The sequence below is a fragment of the Sander vitreus genome, chromosome 20 (genome assembly GCF_031162955.1).
Source record: "Sander vitreus isolate 19-12246 chromosome 20, sanVit1, whole genome shotgun sequence".
NCBI classification, from domain to species: domain Eukaryota; kingdom Metazoa; phylum Chordata; class Actinopteri; order Perciformes; family Percidae; genus Sander; species Sander vitreus.
Genome location: NC_135874.1, coordinates 14,727,551 through 14,749,222, shown reverse-complemented (window position 1 = coordinate 14,749,222; position 21,672 = coordinate 14,727,551). Strand labels below are relative to the sequence as shown.

Below are 21,672 nucleotides of genomic sequence, written 5' to 3'. Positions count from 1 at the left end.
TCGATAACAAATATTGCAGTATTGCACACCACTAACACATACATAAATAACTCCTTGATTAATATTGTTAATTTTCCTTTATGACAGTATAATTTTAAGATCCATGTATTTGATACATTAGTTTCATGTAACAGAATAGAAACCATACACACATTTCATTGCAATTTTCCAATGCATTATACTACAAGGGAAGTGTCACGAAAGAAACAGAATTATCGGTTTCCAATTTGAGTATGTCCAACTGAACACCTATTCACTGTCCAGACCCCATCAGTCCCCACGCGGGTCTCGGTCATGGTGCAATAATAGATGTAGATAAACATGAACACAAAATCAACCATACAAAACTAAAACCTAGATAACATAAATTCACACCCAAAACATTAACAGAACATTATTAAAACACACTTTAACTAGGACAGAAACCATTCAGAACACATTTTTTTCCTGCATGAGCTTTTGCATCACTTCAGCGCAGAACAGTTCAAATGACCATGCCCCTCCCATACAGACACTTAACATCCTTAGTTATCTCGGTTTAATATGATCTGTGCACTGCATACTTAAGCTGATTATAACAAACAACTAATGTGATTTAGTGGTGAATATGGTTTTTAACAAAACATAATAAGTAGTGACCAGTTGTACCTGCACACCTGAACCTTCAGAGAGTGTCATGTGCTACATAGATAGGTGGTGGCATTATGAGTCCATCATCTGACAGTTATATGAAATATACTCGTTACCATGTTAGTTTAGCGTGTTACATGTTTCAAGTTGGCATGTGCACAACAAATACAGAGAAGCAGTCATTAAAAAATCTTAGATCTCAGTCTCCCTCTAAGAATGCTCATTAAAATGTAGAAAAAGGAAATCATACAAGAAGAAAATGAGAATCTGAGACACACAAATTAAAAGTTATAGGCAGGGTTGATAACTGTTTCCAATATAGACTATTTTGAAATGTTTGAAATGGTCTTCACTACTTGACAGCAATAAATAACTTATGGGAAAAAGATCTGATTTATAGCTGCTGTAATCCTGTAAAAATGCCCGCCAATCACTGCCTTGCGGTCCGCTTGGAAAGAACCAATGAAATGTCTCCTTGCCCTGCTGTGCATAGTCTACCCTTCCTGTGTACGAGCCTGAGCTCAATGTGCGTCGTCCCAGCCTTGCTAACAGTATCCATCTTTGTTTTAAACATTCTGTATGATATTACGTGTTTGCTTACTGGTGAAAGAGACATGAAGTAAAATTGCGGTCCTTTCTCTGCTCTGGTCTGAATCGGCGTTGCTTGTACACGTCTGTGTGTGGGTTGGAGCCCCGAGAGCAGGGGGAGGGGTTAGACGGAGGAGATGCTACTTTCAAATCTTGCTAGCTTTACAACATTACCAACCCTGCCTTTAAGTGATTGACAATAACGAGGGGGGCATGAATGTCTGTTTCAAATTTTATGGCCAACCATCCAATAGTTGTCAGGACATTTCACTCAAACCGCAAATATCAAGCTCATGGTGGAGCTAGAGGATCACCAGAGTCATTAGGATTCTTCCTAATAGATGTGGAAATATTTCAGTCTTGTGGACCGGCTGATTGACATAACCACTGGTGTGGCTAAAATATCAAATAATAGCCTACTTTATGCAAGAATTTGTGGCCAAGTTTCCGACAGAGCAGCTTCTCTGCACCAGGCTGTCCTGTCATGCCTGTTTCCTGTGCACAGGGTTAGGGTTGATGCCCAGACATCTGTTCCTATGGATAGACAGAAAACACTGGCACAGGCACAGTTAATCTCTGCTGAAGCTCAACACATCAACCACAGACCTACTATTAGCCATAGATTACAATTATGTTGTAATATGGGCAGTTTGTATTATGGAAGCCATGTTTGAAAAGGAAAAAAATAGGTTGAACACTATTAGAGAAGAAAAAAGTCTCAGACAACCAAAACAGAAGCTACTGGAGAGCCTTTATTGGGAACTTTGTGCATCAAATCCTTTACATAAAAACAATAACAGTTAAAAACATGTTAAGGTTTTGACCCTTGACATGTAATGTTAGAATAACTTCATATAAAAAGGAAAAAAAACATTATATTAATAGGAATAATAGAAATTTGGATATATATGTTAAAAAAAAAGACCCACTTCCAGCTCTTAATAAATATATACACAATAAGTACTGAGATACAAAATGAGGGATCATAAAGATCCATTTTGTTTTCAGTGGATATATACAACAATATTTCCATAAAAAAATGGTTTAACAGTTAATATGTATTATATACTGTAGTTATGGCAATAGAGGAGATTCATTTTCTGAATTTGTCTGAACCTAGATATGTTATTGCACTTCCAGAACAGCCTGCCTGGACTAGTAGACATTCATCAAACCTTTTCATCAACATTCAGAAAACTACTCTACAGGGGAAGGGTAGCTGTGTTTTAGCATTATTATCAATATATTTACTGACTAATTAATACTTTCAAAGAGGCCATTATCTATATTGATCTGACAAAAAGTCATTTCATTTACAAACATGTATCCTATGTTAAAAAAAATAAACACACACACACACACACACACACACACACACACACACACACACACACACACACACATATTTACAATATTCTACCCTAACTTTTATGATGGTTGAAGATAGTTTTACACACTGAATACTGCCATGTTGTTTAGTATTAATACACTGAACCACTGGGGCTCCATCAACAATTTGCTGTCTTCATTTTGTGTGCTAAATACCCAACTTTACAGATTGTAATCATCAGTGCTATGGTTTTAGTAAGGGAAAGATGAGCTGTTTCTCCTCATTAAAAGAAACACTGCTGCTTGCATAGAATGAGGTATAGCAGCACCACAAATGCTCTGCACAATCATTTACAAAAGTAGGCACTATTATCTGAGGTGCAACTTACTGAATACAAAAAGAAGGTGTCACATCAATCAAACCTCGTCGTCACTTGTTGATTTGTATGCACAAAAAAGGTTTTAAAATGAGTCAAAAATGTATAACTTACATATCTAATCAACATTGCGGTCTATTAAGAGCTATGGCTTTTTTTTTTTTAAATACCTCTTTTGGGACTTTTAAAATCTGCTTGACATTAATATAGCACAAAGACAACATGATTAAAGTTTCAGATGAAGTCCATAATCACTGCATAGCTAGACATGTAAACCACTTCTACTGACAACTCCATTTCATTCGTCCTCCATCCCTCTGATCACCTCCTCCTGTCCAATCAGATTTCAGTGAGCGTGAGTTTGAACATGCCACCCATCTCCTCCATGGTGATCTGGAAGGTGTCTTCGTTGGAGTAATGTTTGATGATGTTGTCGTCCATGTGGACTAGGATCCTATTATAGGACGGATATGGGTGTTAGTGACCTGTATATATATATATATATATATATATATATATATATATATATATATATATATATATATATATATATATATATATCATCCTCATCCAAAATCAAATGAAAGACTAATATCCTGACTTATATGGAAATAAGTTGATTAATTAATGAACACACAAAGAAACTGACAAATCAATCTACTGTATACATATAGGTGTGTGTAAAATACTTGTAAAATTACTATTTTATCTTCTACTTTTAAAGCAATGTTTTGACAATTTGGGAAATACTCATACACTTTCTTCAAAATGTAGCTACAGCCAGCAGCCGGTTAGCTTACCTTTGAACAAAGCCAGGCTAGTCATTTCCCTGTTTCCAGTTTTTGTGCTAAGCTAAGTTAACCCGCTGCTATAAGAGTGGTATCAATGTTTTCATCTAACTTTAGTCAAGAAATAAGCAAATTTTCCAAAATGTCAAACATTCCTTTTAGATGTATTGTACTACAGCAATATTTTGCTCAAGACCACAGTCATGTCAGTCAAGCCTGTATGGATATATTCCTATACTCACAAATTTACCAAATAAATTCCCATTAAGAACACGTTTGAAATTATATATCAGGCAAAATGTCAAATTTGTTTAGTTTAAGTGTAAATGAGTGTTGTGTTTGTCCTCCCTGTAACAGGGATATGACATAAAGAGACAATTTGAGAGAGGCCCTGGGGGAAATCCTGCTGAAGGAGATATTATAGAAGGTATTTATTTGGTTATTCGTTAATGGCAGGTTTGGTCCTTCACAAAGTTTCAGACATAGTGTAGTGTAGTGTTATTGACTTGTACTCACCCTTTCTTGCACTTCTTATAGACCTTTTCAACCTTATCCAAAGGTAATTCATACTTTTCTGAAATCTGGTTGAAAAAAACAAAACACAAATCAATGTATTGCAAGAAACATAAAAGCTTGAACAAAGATCATATGCAAAGAAAAACAAAAAAAAACAGTCTAATCCTTCACAGACACCTGGTTCATCTGTTCATCAACTCCACTGTTGGTTCTCCATAATTACTGTATATGAACCTTGTACCCTAAAGTAACCTCACACCTGCCTCTTTCTCTTCTTCTACACCATTTTTCACACCCTTTTCCCACATTCTCCTCTACTTCTCACTACCCAGGACGTTTCCGCTTCCGCAACTTTTTTTTCCTATCCCTCCCCTCCATTACTGACTTTATGGTTCCCTTGTCTCTCTCTCTCTCTCTCTCTCTCTCTCTCTCGGTCTCTCTCTCTCTCTCTCTCTCTCTCTCTGCCCAATCCACTCCATGTACTTATTCTTCCCGACATTATTCCTGGGTGGGTGTCATGTCACAGCTTATTTAAGCCCACCAATAAGAAACAAAAGTGCACGAAATGCAATACGAGCCACCACCAGTACAATGAACGGAGGACAACTTACAGCTTCCACCAGGCCTTTCAGCGTGGGATTCTTCAGCATGAGGGCATCAAACACCTCCTCCGTCTCCCTGCGCACGTAGAGCAGTACTGTGTGGTGAAAAGAGAAAGAAGAGACAAGAAGGCGTCAAAGAAAAGCACATATGTTCATGGGTCGGATACAAAAACAAACCCCAAATCTGGCCTTAAACAAAAGTCACTGCGTCAATCTGAGCAGCTTGACTGCTGGTTTGGTTTATTTGTGTGGGTTTGAGGATTTGTGGCTTTACTGCATCCCCGTTTACATTTTGTAGCATTGAAGCTCAAGCACATGCACACATATGTTTAATCCATTAGTAAATTTGAAGATGTATTGCATAAATTTGCAGGCCATTTTAACTAAATACCCCCCTGACAGACTGCATGGGCCCTCACCCATATTTAAAGAAGTGGCACTGGGCCCAGACAAAGCACACCTAGGAAGCACACTCGTCATACATGGTCAGACCCACCTCTCATTCACAACACTTAGTCTTCTCAAAATAGATAATGCTCTGAATAGATTTTCTCGTATTGTTTTCCAACCGGTTACCTTGTGATATATTTGGCCTCTAAATATAACAAATACTGAAAGGCGTAACTATGTACACAAGACTTTTCACTAGTTTGAGCTCCAGGATGGAGCAAAACCCCCAAAAAAACAAGTGAAAGCGTTTGGTAAGTGGCTATATGGTGGGGTTTCATAAATGCTACAGCATATATAGGCCACAGTTCATTGTGGTCTGGAGCTGCCATGGATAATGTTTGTATAATTCTTTGTTTGAGAAAGACAACATTGACATAGATTGGCAGCACTCTCCCTTCCAAACCATCGCACCACTGCCAATTTTCCAACTGGAAAAAAACATGGAAAGATTATAAAAACTTCACCTAAACCATTAATTGAATTTAATTTAATTTAAAGTCAATTTAAGGTGACAAATTGAACATGCTTTTTGCTCAATCATCAACAATTACTTCAGAAATCTACTTGTCACCTCTCATAACAGGTTAATGTCTTGTATAGTGTGACATGAGTTGTGAGCAGTTGAAAGACCACCAAAGAGTGATTAATGCTTTGGAGATTGTTAATTTGAAGGACTTTTACAGGCATGATGAGGTGAAGGTATGCAGACATTTCACAAAAAAAGCAGAGGGGGAAAAATACATTATTTTGTGCAACAGGAGCATCTGGTGTCCCCTTGAAACCTCACTGTAGCTATTGATTGGTATGGTATACATCTAATCAGCTCAATCAGTTCTCTGTCGATGGTTTACGTTTCCAGACTTAAATACTGCTGCACAAACATATTTTGCAAAATCTAGTCTGCCTTTGGGAAGCCTGAATATGCAGGTGTATTCAGGCAAAATCTGTGTGAAACAGGTTTTAAATGATCAAGGTAAACCCCAAGACTTTCCTCTTCTAGATATAACAAATCCTAAAGCATTTATTTACATATTTTAGTATTGAAAAAAAGCTTGCTGTATGCCTATGTACAGGATATAGGGTAAAGGGCATAGACTTGTTTGCATGCGTATGTGCAAGTACGCACGTATGCACACACACACACACACACACACACACACACACACACACACACACACACACACACACACACACACACACACTACCTTTCTTTGGTTCCTCTCTTGCCATTTTGTTTGGGGGTGAACCAAACTCATCATCACTGAAAGGTAATCGCTTCATGCCCGAGCTGCAGTGGAAACACACACAAATCACTGCTTAAATGCCCTTAACAACCAGCTAACAGGCTATAAAACTCATATGTACACGCACAAAGCCCAGGGCATTTCCTAGAAACAACACGTGTCTCTATATGCCTTTTAAGGGAAGGTGCAAAAGGTTGTCTCGGTTCAAAACTACTTTAAAAGCAAGTGTGAAAAAAGTAAGGATGAAATCAGGGCCACAGTGAACTCACCTCTCCTCTCCATCTTCTGTCTGGTAAGGCTGCAGAGGAAACAGAAACAGAGAAATGAACTCACATGGAAAATAACAAAGACTAGGCCTGTATATAGTATCAGAGATTACTTTAAATTGCTAATATTAGCAGCTGTAGATGTCTGAGAATAAAGTACCTAATATTCATGGCAATAACAGACATTAAGATTAAGTTAAATATAATTTTAATATATATTCTGCAATGCATGTTTAAAATGTCCTACTTTGCAAGTGCTGCAGTACAAACTTGAATACAATGTTATAATGGAGAAGATCAATCAAAATATCTTGTTTTCTTTTTTTGAGTTTTCTTTGCGCTGCGGCTGTATTGATTGAAGGCTTTACTGTTTATAGAATTCTATTCTGAGAGGGAACCCAGTAAACCCAGAGTTTATCGGAAACTGATAGCAGTTCAGTCAGGTTAAATGTCATTGGCAACAACAACAACAATAACCTCCTGTCCCTCCCTAAGCCTTGCTGGTAGCAATGTAAACTTAGTAAGAGTAAGCTAAAGGGATAAAGGGAGTACTTTTTTTTACTTGTACTTAGCTGGGACTACTCATAATGTGACCAGCAGGGGGCACTCATAGGCCACAAGTATTCCAATTTATTTCACTTTCAATAAAGCAGCTCATCGTAAAAAAACAAAACAAAAAAAAACATGAAAAGGGCCTGAACTGAGCCAAAAACGAATGTGTTCTGGCCGGGTGTACATTCACACACCCCTCTGTAAGTGTCATGTGACGTGTTTGTTCTGACAAGAAGAAGCAAAGCACAGAGTCCAGTCACAGAGAAGATAAAAACCTGACAAACTGCACGCATGCTTAAAGAGTGCCACATATAGCATCTACACATTATTAACAAAACTGCAGTCCTCTCTCCATCACCATTTCCTCTGAGCATCCAAAGACATTAAGTTGGCAGTACAGGTAGTATCTTCTGAAACTCCCCGTTTGTTTTGAGTCACTGGTAAATGATTCATCCTGTGAATAAGTGGTTTGAAATACAGCCATTGGTATGTAGGACTCATATCAGAGCTCTAAACCAGAACTCACTGTTCCTGCCAACTAGCATGCAAGCAAGCAGGTCACCTCAGCCTGCTGGCTTACGAGTGGGTAGAAGCAGAAAAACAACATATTTATGGACAATCTAAGATGCTACAAATATTACATAAATGTAGCAAAACAAAATGTTGATGTCAAAGAAATGACATGTAGGATATGTTAATCCATGCTAGACTTCTGTGTCTGTGACTGGCACTTACATGGCGCTGGAAGGTAGAGAAGTGAATGTCAGGTATGAAAAGGACAGGCTGGGTCTCGTGGTCGGTCATCATTTTGAAGATGGTCACATCGTTGCGTTTCTGAAGGACGGGAATTTTGACATCCACAACTGAGAGGAAAAGACACAACAGGGAGCCATTTAGTCTATCATTAGACATCCATCGGTGTCTATTAATGCAGAAGGACATCTTCAAAGTCTTTGAACCTGCAATAATATATTGTTATGGCCACTTGGGGGCAAAACAACAAGCTAACACCTTATGAGGTTTTAACATTTATGTGTTAGCAAAAAAATGACAATTTACACATCCAGAAAACACAGAGCAACACTGGCATTTATTTAGAGTCGTGTGTCTGGGCCAACAGTCCAGTAAGTTGCAGCCAGTGAAACAAAAACAATGAGCCGAAACAAGCTAAAACGCTCTGTAGGGCTGAGAGGAACTGCAGAGTTGGGTGATAGGCCTATTTCTCCTTGGGTTCATTGACCCATTGTTCACGTAAAAATATGGATTGGTGCAGGTTTTAGACAAAGAAAGATCATCTTATAACTCTGAAATAGGTGATTTGAGGTAAGAAAGAGGCCGTGTGTGGATTTTTTCATCTGTTAAGAAGACTTAACAGATTGTATAACTATACTATACACGAATACACTTAAACTCTGGGATTAGGTAGGAAAAGAATGTAGATCAAATAACAGTGGTTTCAGTCCCCCGCTTGTGCAAGGCTTGTGCAAGGTAAAGTACTACTGAGTGACTCACAGGCCAGGCCAGGGTTGTGCTCAGCGACCTTCCCTTTCCGGCGGGACTGCTTCCTCTCCTCGTCTCGGATCTTCCTCTCAGCTCCCTTGTCACAGAAGACTTTGATCTGGCAGTAGGCGCGGTGGATGGGCTTGTTGCTGCGGTTGTTGTAGCTGTAGGTGTCGATCTGCAGGTTCAGAGGAAGACCCTTCACGCCCTTCTGGGAAGAGAAGTCGGTACTCAGACAGTTGACGGAGATGAAGATCTGTGGAGGGAGGAAGGAGGAACAGTTGTGTTTTGAAGGTGCAGTAGGTAAGACTTATAAAACTAACTTTCTGTCATATTTGCTGAAACTGACCCTATGTTCCAGTAGAACTACATGAAGCAGGTAATTTAAAAAAAGATCCGGCTACTCTGGTACCACCTACAGCCTGTAGTGCGATTTGCAAAAATCACACTATGGGGGTGTGTCAATCACTGCTCATGCACACACATTCATTCTCCCTTGTGGGGGGAGGGGCTTAGGAGAGTTTTGGGCTTTAGCAGAAAGGGGGGGGGGACTGAGAAGTTGTCGATGTTCAAATTTTTGTCCTGGATCTTTGCAATCCTACCTACAGCACCTTTAAAGCACAGAGAAAATGTCCAACATCACCTGTACAAAGTTAGAGAAAGTAAACATAAAAACATCTACAAGTATCATCATAAAGAAGGTTTTCACTGTAATTATTTTTCATTCCAATTAGCTTCATGTGTGAAACACTGAAGGCCTTTCTGCAGTTCAGTCCCCAGACTACATTCAGTGTTCTGTGTTGCCCTCTTTTGGTTGACTCTTGTAATCACAGGCTCATATTTTTTCTTTCTTTTCCCTTGTCCTCCTGGTGCTTGTATTGAAAACAGGTTATCATTGTGTCAACAAAACACACTATCAAAACATAGCGTTTGGCAGCACCTGACAAAGAGGAACCAAGGGTTAAGCAGCAGATAACACTGATATATATTACTAAAAGGGAAGAAATGTATTTTTGTGAATGTATTTGAGCATTGCATTAAGAAAGTAAAATCCTCGGGAGTCCGTCTATTTATCAGTGAATACAGTAAGCATGTTTATTTATAGTAACATAACTTTATATATATATTATGTAGAGACAAGCTGAAAAAAACAGTTGAAAGTGCTGTATCATGTTATGTCATGATCTAACTTATGGCTGTCGAATTGGATTAAAATCACTTAAATATACTGTATTATAGTTGTATTTCTTACATGTCTCTCCTGTATTTGTGTGTATAAATAGTATAACATTATTTTCTACACCCTTGAAGTGTTGTATGATAATATTTGGAGTGATTATCAATAAAGATTTGTACATTTTTTGAAGCACCTGTGGTACTTTGTCTTGTATTGGGAGTTTCTGGCAACTTCAATTATCATTTGTTTAAGTTGAAAAGAAATTATTGTCATTAAAATATGTTTTTTGTGATAACATCAGCAAACTGCCCCCAGAGCAGGTAAACATAAGAGAGAAGCTGCCTTCTGCAAATACACCACAAATACATACAGTATATGCTGCAGAGCAATCACCTCAGGGGCAAGCCACACATACACACCCCGGCTCTCACACACAGAATACACACACGAAGAGCATCCTACGGACACAGGCTTTGAGTCACAAGGCAGTTAGACCCACATCCTGGTGTGTGTGTGTGTGTGTGTGTGTGTGTGTATGTGTATGTGTGTGCGCGCGTGCGTGCGTGCGTGCATGCATGCTTGCATGACAGAAAGGTTTGTGCATGTGACTTTATTTAGGATAAGTGTACCCTACAGAGAGCAAGATGCTCTGTCACGCCACATTGTCTTTTTCGTCTTTTCGTCTGTTAGCTTGTCAGTCGTCCTCCATCTCACACTGACAGTGGATCAGTGGCAGTCTGACATGAGGGTCAACAACAAACAAAAAATCCAAGAGTGGAAGAGAGGACAGGAGCTCCTCCTTTCAGTCACCTCTCCTACTCGTTGAACAGGATTTTACTTGTTAACTGACTAATTTGTCCTCATCATCCCCTGCTGAGTTTCCTCATTCCTGCACTCTTTGTTACTTCTGTAGCCTATGGTGTGCAGAAATACCTTAACACGCAGCATCACAATAGGGGTGACAGGCAGGTTGGACCAGTCAAGAAAACTCACACCACACACCTCCATGTCTCTACGCAACAAGACTAAACACACAAGAGGATGGGAGGAACGACGTGAAAGCATTGTCGCTCTTCTATTTATATTTGTCTTTAACAACTGTTTTGGAGGATCACATGAACAAAGCTGCTGACTATCACCGACAAAGGGTGACAACACCAAGGGGGTAAGCCAGCCTCCGCAAAGCGTACCTCCTATGGAACCATTTTGTTGCTCTCAAGCCATCACCTCCCGTTAGCATCCCATTGACTGCCATTCATTTTGCCACTTTGACAGCGAATAACTTTACATCTGAAGCGTTTAAAGACGCTATTTGTCCATTGTTTATTTCTAAAGAAACACGACAATGTATAAAAGGCTCCATTAGTATATATATTAATTAGCCTGTGCCTATGTTATCTCCTTACATATACCTACGCTCTCCGTCTCTGCAAGATTGGGAATGATTGAGATTTCTTTTGGCACAGCTACCAGAAGACTTACAACTTTCAGACAGGTTGCTAATGTCACATTTACGTCGTCAAGCTCAGTTGGAGGCTGCGCAGTAACGCTCAGCCATCACCGGAAAAGTGCTTCTAATAGACTTCACTGGTCTCCGTGGAAAACAACGGAGTCACGTTATCCATTTCTTTTACTGTCTATGGACAACACCTGAAACCTTAATTCTGGTTCTTAAAAAGACCTTAAAAAAGAAGAGTAGTCTATTTGGCTTAAGGTTGTGTTGATGTAAGAGGTTCAAGGCTCATATTAAGAGTTCAAGACAAGGAAGTATGTGGACCAAACACTATCCTTGTTCTTACATGAATGATGTCAGAAGCAGCCTGGTGACTGGAAGATGGTGTCACTAAGTTGTATACCTGTGAAGCAGTGTGCGAATGTCAGATTTATTGTCTTACTTTGGCCTCCTCATTGGTGTCCCAGGTGAAGGAAATGGCGTTATAGGAAATCTCCTCGATGTTGCCAATGGTGTTGAAGCTCTCCTTGTAGTCAGCTGTGTAAAACAAGGAATTTAGTAATTATGTAGCAGAGTGAGATATACAGCGGAACCAACCAGGCTAGTGTAAAAGTGTATTCAAAACTTTGTTCACTAAGTTACGGTAAGACACGCTGAGGTTTTAAAGGCTGCAGAATAAATCCCTAGCAACACACCTTTTTCTGTCAGCTACTGCTAAGCTGCCCTTTCAACCAGACACTTAACTGTGCAGACACAGGAGGATTACTCAGCCTGCTCAATGAAAACCAGAAATGAATCATTGGATCATTAAAATCACCACAATCTGTGCACCAGCAGTGTCTAAGATGTTACACTTTACTTTATTTGACTCTTTTAGATTTGAGCCTTTGTTGCAGCACTCTTGTTCTGCCAAATAGTACATATTTTTCAATTTGTAATTGACAGCTTAAATAAAAAAAAAAGTGTCTCTTACCAATGTCCAGACACCTCTGTTTGGCAGTGTGCTGTCTAGAGTGCCAGTACTTCCAGTGCTTCAGCTGATCATCTCTGCACTTCTCCTCTCCAAACACCACCATCACTACACTCTGACAATGCATACACACGACAACTTAGTATGTTATAATGTGAATTTAGCATGTGATTAATGTCAGTAATCCTCTGTTGTTACTTGTTTCTGTTCTTTCTTACCCTGACTTTGGTGATGGGTTGCTGCATGCATTTGTTGTCAACCTCCCTGAGGGTGATCGGGTAAAACTGGCCCTTGTTGAGGTACGTCATTGTCCCGTCACCTGTCTTCTGACGCAGAGACTTGGACGCCTCAAGAGTGTACTCAAAGTTATTCCTAAAATACGGTGAAATAGCAGCAGAATTAAGTAACCATCAAGAATAAAATATGAAGAAAGGGCTTTTTTTTTTTGTAAAACTGGAGAAAAATACAACAATAGCATTCAGCATGGTGCACGCTTCTTTTAGCCGCTGCAGGTAAAACATGACCTTAAAGTCAGTGTTTTGGGCCAGATAAAGCCTGTGTGTGCAGACTCTTGTACTTTACACGAAGGGGAGTCTGGTGTCTCCCCTGTGACTGTGATGAATGAGGCCATTCTGCTGTCTTGTGTCAAAAAGCTGAATGGCGGTGGAAGTCGTACGGTGGGCCGGCGGCAGCACAACTTACCCCTGCACGGGGTTAAACTGATTGTAGTCCCGAGGCGACATGGAGGACATTCGTAACTGGAGATCCCCTGGGAAGGAAAACACCTGCAGCGCACAAAGAAAACAGATAAAGAGTGTGAAGTAAGGCTCAGCAAAAAAAGGATATTAAACAGCTACTTTGCTGAAATGATTTATTTTAGTATCCTCTTCTTATAATTCACCAGAGGAATACTTTAATTTAGTGCCCCTCAGGGATTTTCTTCTCTTTCTTCCACCACTTATAACAGTTTGTGTAGATTTTATTAATCTGTTCTTCCCCATTTATTTTAGTTCCCTAACCCACCCCCATCCCCTCCTTTACAGGGGTTTTGTTGGGTTACTCTATTCTAAGGTAATTCCCCTCCAGGTTAAATAGAAAAAGAGGAGAGAGAAAGGGCTTTGGCTATTGTAGGAGAAAAGTACAGCACTTTATTGTGTTGGTGAGACAATGGCATAATAACACACTGGCCGCTATTTTGGCATGTTCAAATAAAACCAGGGAAGGCTGAGCCCACCGCTGGCTCCATGGGATCAGGTGAATATCCTATTGTGTGATGGCAGAGATCTGAGAGTGGAGAGGAGAGCAAAGAGGAGGGGAGGGGGGGGGGGTGTATAGGGAGAGCATTAGTGGGGTTAAGAAAGGGGGATCGAAACACACACCTCCTGGGAACCATCCTTGTAACTCTCAGAGAAGGTGGAGTCGGGGGGCGTGCGTGACTGGGTGTTGGGACTGAACTGGACCGTGTTGTGGGTGAGCTGGCGTTCAAAGACACTCACATGGCCGTCAGTTTCGGCACAGTTGTTTGGCACGGTCACTGAGAAGCCGTGGGTGGGCACCTCTGTCTTGACGGAAGGGTAGTTTGGCATGGCGGCAATGGAAACAGTGACGGTCGTGTCTGAGTAGAAATAAATCAGCAAACTGACGATCAGGTTTTCTGTTTTTAAGCTGCTTGTGTCTTTTTATTTTAAAAGAATGTGAATAGACCTGGTGAGGGAAACTGGGCCCTCTTGTCCTGGGCCAGCTGAAGAATATTGAAGGGCCCCTTAAGGACCTGGATCCTATTCTCCATACCGCCGTCCTGATGAGGAGCCATGGTGTGTCCAGACTGGAGCTGGTGTCTGCATCAAAGTGTTATCCAGCATATTGTGAATCCCATTAACCAAAACTAACATTAACTCTTTCATATACCCTGACATGAGCACATATACCCTTTCAGGACCTATATTCTAATTAACATTAAGATTATATGTTTTTTTACTCATATTTTAACCTGTTCTTAGTGCTTTTTCTGTTTTGTAAATGTGTTCATGTGATTAGTGTTTTTATTTTATGTTTTCACTGCTGTGCAACTAATTTAGAGAGAAACTGATTGATTGATTACCCTTAGATAACCATTTAAAAGGAATTAGTAGCTCTCAGGCTATATTCTTTTATTCTCCTTAGATATTTTAAAGCTTTATCTGTTATTTTGTGTATTTTATATTATTATTTTATATATTTTATTTTCTAAGTGTATTTTGTACACTTATGACACGTATGACTGCTTATATTCATTCTTTTTGTGTCTCAGTGAGATCATCTGATAAAAAAAGTTAGTATAACTGTGTGTTTTAACTTTAAATGAAGAGCAAATCTAGTGGAGAGGCTCCTTAATTGTGTTCAAGCTAAAACCAAGGCTGTTTTCCTTCCTGAAAAGTCTTTTTGGAGAAACAAAGTGGTCCTCCACAGATGAATATGTGTACAGTTTTAAATAGATTTTAATAAATGAGCAGTTAAGGCTGCACACTGTACTGCTTCTACATAAATATGCAAATGCATGCATAAAATTCAGAGAATGTGAAATAGCTTGAATCCCTCTGTTCCTTTCATGCTGTAGATCCCCTCAGCTTTTCATGCTCTTATTTTTTAAAGGGAGGTGGTATTAGGTGAGGGCTGCTGCTTACCTTTTGTTGGGATCCACATCACAGACCAGTGTTTCTGGCTTGCTCTGGGTTATTGTTCTCTTTTCCCTGGGCACCTGTATGGGAGGGTAAACACAGCCGCTCAGCGTCTGACCACATCACATCCAACAAGCCGGGTCATCCTGCTGTCTATAGATGAGTTATATGACATAGGGCTCTGTCTAACAGATGCTGCTTCATTGACGGATGTCAATATGGAAGAAGATCATATAGGTAAAGCCTGATTTGATTGTTTCCGGATCCACTGTGAATCTTTGACAAAAGAGCTCAGAAAATTGGAGAATTATTTCCTGCATGGTCAAGACAGTAATTCATAAGGTTTTCCTGTTACCTTATAGTAGTCGTAGAGCAGGCCGAGAGCTGCTGCGCTATCCTCGTCTCCGTTTATGCTCATCATGGCCTTGGTGGCAGCCGTCAGCGGGTTCTCCAGAAAGGATTTCCAGGCCTCATCTTCTGTGGTGAAGGAGCGACGCTGGCCGCCATAGCCCGGCTCGTTCTGGAGAATCAGGACCGCACGCTTACTGCGAGAAAAGAAGAGGATGTTTCATAAGTTGCTGTGTACTAACCAAATTATTAAGATGCTAATGTTTTTTTTAATGCAGAGATCTGCTTATGTGATGTCATTTGAAACTCTTTATCAAATCATGTTTCAGTTGATGTCAACAATTGATGGCATTACTTTAAATATACTCTATCATCATGTTGAATCATGTTGACAAATAGCAGATATAGACTCTGGATTATATGAGCTTCTTATCAAGCATATAAATTATTTATTTTCCTCACTGACATATACCAGTTTACAAAGCCAAGACGTACAACCACAACCTCGTTCAGAACACACAAACAGGTTATAAGAGCGAGAGATCAACCATGTAGATGTTCTTTATCTGTAAGACCTGTTGTTCAAGCTTTTCGATGATTGCACAATAATTCTCAGCCATCGAACCACCGAAGTGTCTCTAGCAAAAGATGCTCTACAGGCTCATCCAGTGTGACGACTCTGGTTCGGGGACATCTCATTGGCTGAGAACTGACCGCAAGTGACGCACCTGACCCTGTCACATTCCAGCGCCATGCTACTGTTTTTTTTTTTGTAAGAGAATCATGAGTTTTTATTCTAAGTCACTGGCTGCATCCCACTCCTCCTCTTTCGCCTTGTGAGGCCTTTAGAGTCATTGCTAAACAGAACTCAGTTGGACAAATTAGAACACACCGGCTTGTGTTTCTATGTGTCTCATCTGCTTGCAATAGTATTAAAGGGGTACATTTAAGTTCATTGAACTCATGTAAACAGCTTGAATTTGAAAGGAAATTAAGCTTCAGTTTCAAGAAGTGAGATACATTCAAAATGTCAACACTGAACATGCCTATTTACTGTAAATTGTAATGTTTGCTCAGCTTCTATTTACTTAGATGGGTTAAGCGTAACGCCTAAAACAAGGAAAAGTCATTAGTCGAGCTCTTGTTATTAAAGTTTCATATAGATCACTAGCTTTCCGTGTCAAACTTTAGAAACTACACACACATTCAATCATCCTGCCACCAAATCTGTCTGCTGGATTTTCTGCCACAACAAAGTAATTATGATGAAGTACAAACAGACTGGCTCAGTTTCCACATTGAGTATCTACAACAAACATAGCTTTTTTCCCTCTCAGTGGTCAAAGCAAAGTGATAATTAGTAATCTTATATCTAATTGTCCTATTCATATAATGCAACCTGATAAGATCCATTATTAACTGGCAATAAAACTCTAAGGAAATGTAATCCATTACTAAACCAAAACAAAGAACACTTTGATTGTTTTGAGATCAAAATTAGATTTAGCTTGTAGTCAGTAATGCAGCATAAATTAATAGATTGTCACTTTTAATGTACAAAAGCATGAAAAAACCCTTTAACATTTAGAGAAGTGTGCATGTGGTCTCTAATTTTTGACACCCAAAACATTTGAGTCATGTAGTCATATAGCCTATAGTAAAATCCACCAAAACCTCATAAGGCCCTGTGCTTGCTTACATTGTCTGTGTTAGTAAAGGCGAGCCAACGCCTAGCAGGTGTACAATTTCACTCCCCTTAAAAGTCTCCTTGTCATTGACCTCAAAAAACATACAGAATATAGGCTTAGCATTTATACCAACATGAAAATTATTCATCTTTAAAAAAGAATACTTTTTTAGTGAAGCTGTTGATCAAAACTCTTACATGAATAGAATAACCATCTGCAGAGCCAGCTTTCTTTAGCTGACAGCTCCATGCTGCTGAGGTCCATGTTTATTCCTGAATAAACATAATTAAGATTATCCACATAACTTCTAGAGCTTAAAGCAAAACCAAACACTAAACCGCCCATCGCTACGGGACAGTTTTTATTCTAACAGGCGCCTCTGCTCGCACGACAGGTGGAGATACACCTGTACAGGCTTGAACATGACAGGTGAAATGAGCGCAGTTACACCATGGGAAACTATGAGATATAATCGCTTTCCCACTTGGCAGCCCAGTCTTAAAGTAAACTTCCCTTGTTTAAAAAAGAAAGAATCTATAATAAATAATCCTAAAAGAATGCTTAAATATCAGCAGTCGCAGGTCAGAGGTAGAACACAAAGTTTCCTCGGAACCGGTCTGTGCAATGAACTCACAGAAAAAGTGTATAAATTCCAAAAAATATTTACAGTCAGTATTACAAGCTTATAGTGTCTCGTGCTCGTTCGGCAGGCTAAAAGTGGAGCGTCAGGACAACTTACTTGTCATGCTCCTGTGACATCTCTGTCGGTCGAACTGGACTTTCTAGTTGGTACTGAAAATCCGATCCGTCTTCTTTATCGTGAAAAACTCCGCCGCTAACGCTGGATGAGGGCCGCGGCAACAAACAAGGTGTCCCCTAGTGAGAGAACGGGTTTTGTCGGCTTTTCTCGCTTTTTTGGGGCAATGCTTAGATATTAAGCCCGGTTTTACCTGTGACAGGCCCGCGGATTGGATTACAGGTGTCTGGGAGGGCGGGGCCAACGGTCAATTACCCTCTCCGAGGTTGTGATTGGCTCATCTGGTGGCCTACCTGAGAGCTGTAGGAGGAGCAGGGTTTAACAACTGTGATTTTATCATTTGGGTTATTCATTTGGAAAGAAATAATGTCTATGTTCAAATTGGCTAGGCCTACATAATTTGTTAAAAACGTGATTAAAGGGTTTAAGGTTAAAACAAAGGTGATTAAAAGAAAAAAAACGGATAAAACACTAAAGGGAAAAAAAACAAAAAAAAAACTAAAGATGCATCAATATTACAACTGATGAATGTATTTGCACAAATCAGTGGTGGGGTGCTAATTTAAGGACTGCAGGAGCAAGGAACATCTTCTCATGATTACTGCAGCATTATAGGCAGTAATGGTAATTATGTATGTTTTAGGTATGACTTTATGTTCAGTAATGTAGTCTATATGTATGGAATGCCTGTCCTCCAATGAGAATCAAAAATAATAATAATTATCATAAAAAAACGCACGTGTATCTGCAGGTATTGAGTACTGACCAGATACAGTGCTCTCTTTTCCCCAAATGTCAAATCTGTAATCATCACTGCATGGAGATCATTAAAATCAATTTAATGTAAGTTAACATGAGGCTCAAAATTGACTCAGTTTATAATGACATCGACAAAGAAGCTGTTTTTAAAGGGTTGGTTCAACATTTTCAGTCAGGTGCCCACATGGACATTGAAACAGGTTTTACTTGCTGTGGCCATAAAAAAACCCACGCTTTGTTCTTTACATATAGGCTATACTCTAAAGTTTATCTGAAGAAAATATGAGGCTTCAGCAGTCTGACTTAGACAAATCAAGTGAGTATCTTCTATAGTTAATGTCTTTTACAGTAAGTTCAAAATTCAGAGACTGACTTAAAAAATTGTCTACCTATCCTTTGATGTCATGGCCTATAGTCTGCTTAAAAATGTCAGAATCTGAATGGATATCAGTATTGAATCGGTGGATAAAATATGAATATGTTTGGTTTATTGTTTAGATTTATAGTGTTATTGACCTGATTACAATTAATTGCTTGAAAAAAAAATGAAAACCTGAACATCTACAATTTGTATACAGATCCTGGTCAAAAGCTCCAGAACAGAGAGTTTTCCACTAAATGGACCTTGTGGTGAGATGGTTGTTTCGACCGCTAATCAATAGTTTTGAAACCTTTTGTTGGATCACTTGATCATAAAACAATCGATTACAATTTTTGTAAGAAATGTAAATCCTTAAAAATTGAAACGCTCTAGATCTGTCCGTTTACATCTTTGAGCATTTTGTGAGCTTGGAAATTTGGAAAAATCTATTTCAATAAATAAAATAATAAAATGAAGTAAAACAATGTAAAAGTAGGTTTTCTTTTCTCCATTACATCCCCAGAAGACACCGAGAGACTGAATCCTAAAATCTTGTTTCAGATTACCACGTGCAAACTGACAAAATAAAATATACGTAACATTTTCCTCCACATGGCTGAGTCAGTTTTTCATTCTGCTTAGGTTAACTTTCCTCCACATTTTATGAAGAAATACTCCCACCTGTGCCAGTGTTACTGGATGATGACATAGAACATTGTTGACATTCTCATTGAGGACAGATTACCATCAGCCTGCACAGCTGCAGGTGAGAGGCAAATAAGTCCCGAAACCTCCAGAACCATCAAAAGTGCAAATGAAAAACAGCTAACATCTAATCTACAGCATCCTGCAGCAAGTAGCATGAATCAGGAGCAAATTACTCTCAATGGGGTTTTATTGAACGGGGAGTTTTTTTTATGGAAGCCTGGTATGACAAATGTTAACAATTAGTTGCCAACTTTACTGTAAACAAGTTTATCAATCTATCAGATATTTTGAGCCGGTCCGATGTGACATACTGTGTTTGCTTTGGCTTTATTTTTCATAATCCTCTACAACTAGCTGTGATGATTGTGATAAAAAAAGCTTAAAAAACCTTTATAATAAAACCTTAAAACCCCAAAACAGGAGACGAAAAGAAACACCCTGAGTGAAAACAAACAGCTTTGTTAGAGACAGTGGGAGCTTAAAAGATGCTATCAGCAATATTCAAAGTTTCTCCCCACAAACACCACTGAGACAGAAACCCCCCCCACCCACACACACACACACACACACACACACACACACACACACACACACACACACACACACACACACACGCGCACACACACACACACACACACACACACACACACACACACTTCCTCTCTCCGCACACCAAAACGGACTCAACCTCCTGCTCCTGGATCCTGGTTTACTGTTTATTTATCCCAGTGGAAGGACACCTGCTTCTCCTGAAGCTTGTTTGTGTTTGCACTGAGGACATGGGATAATACAGTGAGAGAGGATACGAGGGTGTGTGTGTGTGTGTGTGTGTGTGTGTGTGTGTGTGTGTGTGTGTGTGAGGCTGGGAATATGTGCTCGGAGTGCTGATGGTGGGTCTGACTTGATCCTGACTCGACATGGAGCCGAGAGGCCAAACCATGGGGGGAAAACAGAAAAACGAAAAAGAGTGTGGATCAAAGCGTGAGATCAAACCTGAGAAAAGACCTGCCGAGTTATTCTCGGTAGATGGAAGATAGATAGATAGATTTAGACAGATCCTTGAGTAAAAGTGCAAATGCAGCAATGCAAAAACACTCCATTACAAGTAGAAGTCTTTGCATTTAAAATCCTACTTAAGTAAAAGTTCAGAATTATTAGCAAAATGTATAGTTGTGAGATGATGATTAATGGGAAAGGAAAGAATAAAAAGCAACATTTGTATTCACCTTTTTTTGACTTTTCTCTAAACTCGGTTACATTTTAAAATATTGGATCATTTTACCTCTCTGAACCTCAACTCTTAGACTTGAAACATAACAAGCGTACAGTAGACACTGACTTTCTGGGTCACAAGCCAAAAAGCTTGTAAACCACAGGTTTACTATTTAACAATGCATTGTGTTTTATAATCTTAGCATGTGTTTTTTTATGTAAAATCTAAATCTGTAACTAATTGAATGTGCTGGTAGCTTCAAATACAAAGATAATTAAAGAAAAAATAGGTGTTTAGATAAACATATATTATTAATAAGTAGCCTACCTCTCTTATGGGAGTTTTTCAACTTTGCGTCCTCTGCATCTTTGTCTTGTGGTGTGCCCCAGGGTTCTGTTTATGGTCCGATCTCCTTTGCTTTGTATACATATTAAGGTGTTTTAAAAGTATATATTATCAATCAAAGCAAGCAAAACTTTATTTATGTAGCACATTTCATTTTCCTGTCCTGATAGAGTAGCTAGAGTACAGTGGAGCAAGGCTGCGTCGGGTTTTATATACTAAATTTTATAATCAATGAAACTAACTAGAAACTCATGAAATGTGATCACTGCTATGCAGATGATATTCAAGTAAACATCTCTCTTAACCCTCAACACATGATTTAATTTACATGACTGCCAAAATTAGATTAAAATGTATGGCTGATTCTTTCTACAATTTAATCCTGATAAAACAG

At 39.2% G+C, this 21,672-nt stretch overlaps 1 protein-coding gene across 3 annotated transcripts; it reads right to left on the bottom strand.

Annotated features, from left to right (window-relative positions):
- Window positions 1–1,950: 1,950 nt before the first annotated feature.
- Window positions 1,951–18,057, bottom strand: grhl1 (grainyhead-like transcription factor 1). 3 transcript variants are annotated; one of them, XM_078276753.1, is made up of 16 exons: window positions 17,875–18,057; window positions 15,455–15,644; window positions 15,106–15,179; window positions 14,147–14,280; window positions 13,822–14,057; window positions 13,145–13,227; window positions 12,661–12,814; window positions 12,446–12,557; window positions 11,915–12,009; window positions 8,855–9,098; window positions 8,078–8,205; window positions 6,794–6,822; window positions 6,486–6,568; window positions 4,840–4,925; window positions 4,229–4,293; window positions 1,951–3,378 (listed from the first exon to the last, which is right to left on the bottom strand). In XM_078276753.1, the coding sequence occupies exons 1-16, from the start codon at window positions 17,892–17,894 to the stop codon at window positions 3,264–3,266; spliced, it is 1,848 nt and encodes a 615-aa protein (XP_078132879.1). In that variant the 5' UTR covers window positions 17,895–18,057; the 3' UTR covers window positions 1,951–3,263. The 3 variants fall into 3 exon arrangements, with proteins under 3 accessions (XP_078132879.1, XP_078132881.1, XP_078132880.1); XM_078276755.1 differs by having other exon boundaries at window positions 13,939–14,057; XM_078276754.1 differs by lacking the exon at window positions 17,875–18,057 and adding an exon at window positions 17,333–17,678.
- Window positions 18,058–21,672: the final 3,615 nt, after the last annotated feature.